This window comes from Salvia miltiorrhiza, unplaced genomic scaffold (assembly GCF_028751815.1).
Source record: "Salvia miltiorrhiza cultivar Shanhuang (shh) unplaced genomic scaffold, IMPLAD_Smil_shh original_scaffold_233, whole genome shotgun sequence".
NCBI classification, from domain to species: domain Eukaryota; kingdom Viridiplantae; phylum Streptophyta; class Magnoliopsida; order Lamiales; family Lamiaceae; genus Salvia; species Salvia miltiorrhiza.
The window spans coordinates 57,514-65,264 of NW_026651507.1; the positions used below are offsets into that span (position 1 = coordinate 57,514).

General features: G+C 36.9%; 1 protein-coding gene and 1 long non-coding RNA gene across 4 annotated transcripts; one reads left to right on the forward strand and one right to left on the reverse strand.

Annotated features, from left to right (window-relative positions):
- Positions 1-794: 794 nt before the first annotated feature.
- Positions 795-3,417, reverse strand: LOC131003583 (uncharacterized). Of its 3 annotated transcripts, none has more exons than XR_009094720.1 (7): positions 3,185-3,417; positions 2,943-3,064; positions 2,754-2,842; positions 2,082-2,128; positions 1,498-1,588; positions 1,245-1,355; positions 795-1,153 (listed from the first exon to the last, which is right to left on the reverse strand). It is a non-coding gene; the product is annotated as an uncharacterized LOC131003583 (long non-coding RNA). The 3 variants fall into 3 exon arrangements; XR_009094722.1 differs by having other exon boundaries at positions 2,082-2,592; positions 3,185-3,375; XR_009094721.1 differs by having other exon boundaries at positions 1,498-1,591; positions 3,185-3,368.
- Positions 3,418-4,194: 777 nt separating this feature from the next.
- Positions 4,195-6,424, forward strand: LOC131003584 (probable inactive receptor kinase At1g27190). Its single transcript, XM_057930109.1, has one exon. It carries the CDS (start codon positions 4,389-4,391, stop codon positions 6,177-6,179), a length of 1,791 nt encoding a protein of 596 aa, XP_057786092.1. The 5' UTR covers positions 4,195-4,388; the 3' UTR covers positions 6,180-6,424.
- The last annotated feature ends 1,327 nt before the right edge of the window (positions 6,425-7,751 follow it).

Sequence of the window (7,751 nt, forward strand, 5' to 3'; positions counted from 1 at the left end):
AGTACGCCCTCCCGTGCGATGCACGGATCGTCGCATGGACTATGATATAAGTTTTTATATTTTATATAAAATATCAAAATATTTTTATGAGTTAAACTAATTGATAACAAAAATAAAATTTATGTTAATTAAATTGTTCAATAGAATAGAAACTAAATTATAGATCACAAAAATTTAATATAAAATAATAAAGTTATTGATTTTGCGATACCTCATTTTATAACATTCATATCGATATTACAAAATTATAGAAAATGGCTCATTAATTTTTTCCATTTTCCATTAGCTAAAGAGGCATTCACTCCGGCCACATCACCACCTAAAATTAAAGTCGAACACAAAGGTCGGTACTGATATTTTCTCCTTGTCCTTCAACTTCTAAAGTAACTTGTAATAGCTATTAAACAAACATACAAAAAATGCAAACAATGTCTACACATGATCACAAAATACTTAATACATGACAAAGTTATTCAAAAACCGATGTTCTTTACAAAACAATTGTATTAACATTCTGGTAGCATTCAAACGTATAAAAGCTTGTGGAAGGATGGGGAAGACAAATGCGTCTTTTTTACCAAATTTCCTTTCCAAAAGTCATGCCTTCAACTCTAGCAATCCTTGATGCTTCACGCCATATACAGATCTTCTCTAAATAATCTACTAAGATAATCTCTATTTAAAGTAATCACAAATAAATTAAATGCAATCATTTATTAACATTTAATTAATAAGATATCACAAGAAACAACATATTACCTCAACTTAATTCTTAGCAGTGCAACAATCGAAACAATCACCCAACCAAAAGGTTACTACTATATCAGAAAGATTTATTAATTTTAATATAACACCAAACAACAAACCTACACATGAAGTAAAAGCAACACAAACACAAATGGAAAAATGAAATGAACTGGATACTCCAACCAAGCAAAATATTACATGTGCAGGCGTCAACTCAAATGATGGGTACTGATCTTCAAAGACAAACAAACTGTAAAACATGAATCAAAATGAGGAGCAAATGAATCAATAGGCTAAACAATACCAGTGCAGCCTCTCATGAGCTTCATCTAATATGATGACAAAATATTAGCTTAGCTCCAAGTTGGAATGACTTTTGCGCAAGAGAACTCCACCGGTTAGGTATCTGCATGCACATGTATAGGAAAAATGAATAAGAATGCTTTTTTCTTTCCAAAAACATAGTTTTCAATGTTTTCTTATAAAATGGAGTTTACTTAATAATCGTCTTCTCATCCACTACCCATGGGGTAACCACAGCTCCGATCATAGCCCCCACCCCCCCATCATCAAACTCAGCAGGTGCATACTCGTTCCCTATCGGTTCCCTGAAATAAAATGCAGCAGAAACAGATTATAAAGCTACAAAATTATCAGCATTCTTATATTGAGTTGATCTTTACAAATGTAGATTATATCCATTCATCACAAAAAAGTAAAATAATGAAGAAAAGTAGAGGGAGCACTCACTTCCCATCTATAAGAATAAAGTTGATTCTTCGTAATGATGTTGGTCAAAAAATTTGCATTGCTTGCTACATATGCAAGCCAATCTCTTAAGCTGCTAGCACACAATAATAAAAATTAAAAGAGAAGCAAGAAGCTGCTGAAATTGAAAAAGATGAAACAGAAGTAATAAATTGAAGGACTGCAGAAGAAGTAAGAAAATGAAGGAAAATGAGAAGCAAGAAGTTGTTGGTGTTGCGAAGAAAGATAAACAGGTGTTGCAGAAAAAGACGAAAGGCGGCTGTTGCAGAAAAAATAGTGAAAGAGAAGCTAAAAAGGGAAGCGGCTGAATCAAACAGAGAAAAAAAGAATAAGAGAATTGGTTGTCGCATAAAACATTTCAAATATTATCTGTTATTAATATTTTAAAATGACAAATAGCAAGTATCTTGATGGTGCCAAATCAGACACATTTTCATCTAGTCATTTAAAGTTTAAATGTCAAGAAACCAGATACAAACTCCAGGAAAACATGCTTACCTCTGGGATTGGTTTATGAAGTAATGATTCAACAACAACAATCATACTTGCACAAATTAAATCGTTACCTCCAGTTCTGATTGTTGTGAAACCTCTAACTATTGGATAAGAGTACCTACATTACATGTGTAATATGAAATTAATAAATATTTTAGATGCAACAACCAATTTAATCCAAAGAAAACATTATTTTCCATTTTATTTGCAAATATTCATTAGGTAAGCACAAAAATTATGCATGCAATCATTCTTGAGTTGGGCCTATATTTCAACCTAAATGAGTCTTAATATAGGTGAAGGACTATATTACACTACCTTCTGATCTAATGAATCAATCATTAAAGGTACATATGGACACTTCAAGGAGCATAATACATACGTAAAACACTATTCTTTCAACTTTATGTATTAAATATCAATAAAACATAAGTCCAACTATTATGTGTGAAGAGTGAATAAAAGAAATACAATATGCTGAAATAAAAGAGAGAATATAATCCTTGAACCAGCTGCCGCTGGGGCAGAGAAATACACCAACGCGGCATCGTTCCAATCTGCGAATCCGCCGCACGTGGAAGGCTGCATCAGCCGAAGTTTTACATTGCAGTATTTCAAGATGATAAACATTGACCACCATGTTTGATGTTCATTGTTTTCAAACCAAAATCCGATCTTGATTTTAAAAATCCAATTTCAAAATTTCAATTAACCCACAAAAAAGTTGAAATTGAAATTAGTACCAGCACTTTTAGAAACACTTCTCTAATTTCCGATGCAGTGGCCCTCAATGTATTGACTAATCTTGTGTCTTGCTTTGCACACACATTGTCTGCACAGACACACACTCACATGTGAATTCAAATATGTTGAATAAGAGATTAAGAATAGAAACAGAGAGAGATGAAGAAGCTGACTGGTTTTGCTTTTACCGTTTTGGGCAACGTTGGTCTGAGGCGGCGGCGCTAGGGCGGCGATTGATGACCGAGAAATGGTGGCCGAGTCTTCGATTGAGTTTGGTGAGCGATGTAATAGAGAAGAACGGTTATGGAATCTGGAAAAGAGTTGACGAAAGGGGTTTCAGATATTGGGAATTTTTCTTTAAAATCATGAGAGAAGAATCGAAACAGAGAGAGAGAGAGAGGGGGGAAGAAACTGATTGGTTTTGCTTTACCGTTTTGAGCAACGTTGGTCTGAGGGGGCGGCGCTAGGGCAGCAGTTGACGGCTGAAAAATGGCAGCCGAATCTTCAATTGAATTGAAAAGGGTTTTAGATGTTGAGAATTGTGGGAGAAGATCGAATCGTGGTTAATAAAATTGGAGAAAACGTGGGAGAGATAAAATCTGGCGCCAAAGTATTACCGTTAAAACTGGTGTTTTATATAATATATAGATATGACTTACTTTAATTACAAGAATATGATTATAAAGAAATTTGTATAGGATAAAGAAGATTGCAGACTTTTTGATTGTAAGATTTTGCTTGAAAATTTATAAATAAAAAAATTACTCCCCCCGTGCCATGAAACACGGCCCATTTCTTTTCGGCACGGGAATTAAAAAATTTATATTTTATGTGTTAAGTGTGGTAGGTGAAAAAGTGAAAATGTGAATAAAAGGTAAATTTTTTGTCATGTTTAGAAATAGGTCAAGCTTCATGGAACAAACTAAAAAGGAAATTGGATCATGCTTAGATCTTTTGGATTGAACCCAAAATAAATTTGTATAGAACCAATCGTCTAATGATATAATCGGATGATATTTCAAAGAGAAAAAAAAAAGGCATTGCTACGTTGGAATTACTATAATACCCTTTGGTAAGGTCAAGTAACCAAAGATTGAAAACATATATGGAAAATGGACAAAACTGTCATTTCAAAATTGAGAGAAAACTCTTATTTCAAAGTTTGAACGTTGAATATGCTGCGTCAATGCGAAGATGGTCAAACCATAAAAGCAAAAAAATGATAAGGAAATAAAAGTAGGTCTATTATTATTGATCTTTCCACACATGTTAATAAATATTTTTTTTTAAAAGGTACTACCAATAATTTCAACGTACAATATGATTTTTTTTTCGTAGGATTTTTGTCGCTTCGTAAATTGCAGTATCGCACAAAATAAAAACTTTAATATATTATTTTCGAATAACAGCTGTAAATTTGCTTAGGTTGACTTGATGGCATCCCAGTCAAACACGAATATTTTCCGGTGAAAATTCAACATACTGTAATTATCAGACCGCACTGCCGCTATTATTCGTCCCAGCAAACCCAGAAGAAACGACACACACAAACACACACACACTAGCTTTCTAGAGAGAGAAACTATGCCTCCCCATTAGCCCCCGCCCCTTTCTCTCTCACACACATCACAGACATGAATATTGGATCGCAGCTCCTCTCTCTCCTCTCGCTCTCGCTGCTGCTGGCCTCTCTCTCCTCCGCCGAAGATGACTTCAACTGCCTGCGCGAACTCCACAGCTCGTTGTCTGACCCCGACGCCAGGCTGTCCTGGAATTTCTCCAACACCACCGCCGGCGCCGTCTGCAATTTTGCCGGCGTCAGGTGCTGGAACGACCAGGAGAACAGGGTGATAAGTTTGGACCTCTCGAATTTCAATCTCGCCGGAAATATTCCGGATGCTTTTCGACTCTGCCACAACCTTCAAATCCTGAATCTCGCCGGTAATTCGCTCTCCGGTTCGATCCCTGCGGAAATCTGCACTTGGCTGCCGTATTTGACTACTCTCGATTTGTCGCGGGATAGTTTGACCGGTGAGATACCGAGTGATCTCGCTAAATGCTCGTATTTGAACAATTTGATCTTAGATGATAACAATCTGTATGGTGCTATTCCTTACCAATTGTCTAGTTTGGGGCGATTGCAGAAGTTCTCTGTTGCGAATAATGATTTAACTGGACCTGTGCCGTCGTTCAACTATAAATTTGAGCTTAATTATGCCGGAAATAAGGGGCTCTGCGGCGGGCCGTTGGGGAAATGCGGCGGATTGAGCAAGAGGAATTTGGCGATTATCATCGCGGCGGGGGTTTTCGGCGCGGCGGCGTCGTTGGTGCTGGGATTTGGGCTGTGGTGGTATTTTGTGAGATCAAGTAAGAGGAGTAAGAGAGGGTATGGGGTTGGTAGGAGAGATGATGATTGGGCTGAGGTTTTGAGGGCTCATAAGCTTACACAGGTTACATTGTTTCAGAAGCCTCTTGTCAAGGTTAAGTTGGTGGATTTGTTGGCTGCAACCAACAATTTTAGCAGGGAGAGTGTTATAGTTTCGAGTAGGACGGGCACGACCTATAAGGCCGTGTTGCCCGATGGTTCAGCTCTTGCGATCAAGCGGCTGATTGAGTGTAAGATGGGGGAGAGGCAGTTTAGGATGGAGATGAATAGGTTGGGGCAGTTGAGGCATCCAAATTTGGTGCCCCTTTTGGGGTTTTGTGTGGTGGAGGATGAGAAGCTCTTGGTTTACAAGCATTTGTCTAATGGGACTCTTGGATCGATGCTGAGTGGCAATGCAGGCGAGTTGGATTGGACGACTAGGTTTAGGATCGCGTTGGGAGCTGCAAGAGGGCTTGCTTGGCTTCACCATGGCTGCCACCCTCCGATCCTGCACCAGAATATCAGCTCGAAAATGGTTATGCTTGACGAGGATTTTGATGCTCGGTTAATGGACTTTGGGTTGGCAAGGCTCTTGAATTCGGCTGAGTCTAATGAGAGTAGCTTTGTGTATGGTGATTTAGGGGAGATAGGATATGTTGCTCCGGAGTATTCAAGAACAATGGTTGCTTCCCTTAAAGGGGACGCATACAGTTTTGGAGTCGTGCTTCTGGAATTGGCGACTGGAAGGAAGCCTCTTGATGATGGTACCCTTGAGGACGCGTCTAAGGGCAATGTAGTCGACTGGGTGAAGCAGCTTGCTAGTTCTGGACGGATTAAAGATGCTATAGATAAGCAGTTATGTGGGAAGGGCCATGATGAGGAGATAGTTCGGTTCTTGAAGATCGCGTGTAACTGTGTCGTTTCTCAGCCCAAGGACAGGTTGTCTATGTTCCAAGTTTATGAGGGGTTGAAGAGCATGGCGGAGGAGCATGGTTTCTCAGAACAGTATGATGAATTTCCTCTGTTGTTTGCGAAGCAAGAGCCGACTAGTCCCCTTTGAATCAAGGGCAAGATGAAGGTTTGATAGTAGATTCTTGCAAATTGTTTGAAATCCATCATGAATTACTTTTCAAGATCATATCCCACTTGTGCTGAATATGTATGTATCAGTCTAATATATAGTTCATCTGCATATATTGTAAGCTTTGGCATTTTCTCGATGCTTGAAATTTGTCATAGCAATAGCTTCTTTTTATGGCTGTTTGTGTGTAGATATATATATTTGCTCTTCTACTTCTGCTACTAGTCTTTTGAAAATTTGTGACAGTTTTCATGTACTTATTAAATTAGAACGTTACTATTTAGTATGGAAATGGGAGATCATGTTATATTTCATGTAGCAGATTGGGAGAATCTATAATGTCATTAACCACTATTTATTTTATAGATACAATACTGTTGTCATTTTCTTGTTTTTGGTGGAAACCTTAATGAGGAAAGCACATGGATAAAGTTTGATTTCTGCTAATTTTATTTTTTGCCATTACATTTATTATAGATTTTGCTCATGTTATCTATATATATATATATATATATAAAAGTAAAATAAGCTCTATCTTACATGGTGTAATAGAATCACTCTATTCTAATTTTCCTCAATTCTCATTCATTCTTATTTTTTCTAAATTTTTAATCAACAAATTTCTATATATCTAATTTCGAACCTGTCATCAACAAATTTCTATATATATCTAATTTCTTATGCATTAATTATATCACAATCATATATATCTAATTTCTTTAATCAACAAATTTCTATATATCTAATTTTGAACCTATCATCCAATCATGGCTGCATGAGGCCAAGTCTCCTGCTGCACCCCAAACCACACCCAAAGCATACCACAAATCTCAATCTAGCAACAAAATGTATCCCAATCATGGCTGCATGAGGCTGAGTCTCCTGCCGAACCCCAAACCACACCCAAAGCATGCCACAAATCTCAATCTAGCAACAAAAAAACCCCGCTGCACTCTTTCTCTTAATAATTGTGATCAACATCACAATTATTAACAAATTATAGATAGACTCAAATTCTTAGATAAATCTCAAATTCTTAGATAAATCCTATCAAAGGTAGAATTCTTTGTCAAATTGACAATCTTATATTTCATCTATAAAAAGGTCTATAATTATTTTTATATCTTTAACGTGAACTATTCTCATCAGTTCTGCTTTCTTTCTCCTGTTCTCCTTTCTTTCTCCACTCCTCTACCAGTTGGTAAGTTGGAGTTTCTGCTCTCTTTCTATGTAGAGGTATTTATTTAGCCCGTCGAAATTCGTTGATGTATTTATAAAGTGCGTAGAATTGTGTGAATCTGATTTTAATGAAAACAAGTATATTTTGTTGATTTCTGGCGGCAGCAAAATCTATTGTTCTTACTAATATAGATTATCTATTTATTAGTCAACGTAATGGTATTCATTGAATCGAATTGGTTTTGGGAAGAAGGAGCTGCGTATTATGATTATTTTTATGAATCAGCGTTGTTCTTTACTTGCATTTTTCTCAGAAGCAAGTTCAACAACAGAGTGACTCAGCAAGTTTCTGATCGTGAAGTCGAGTTTTCA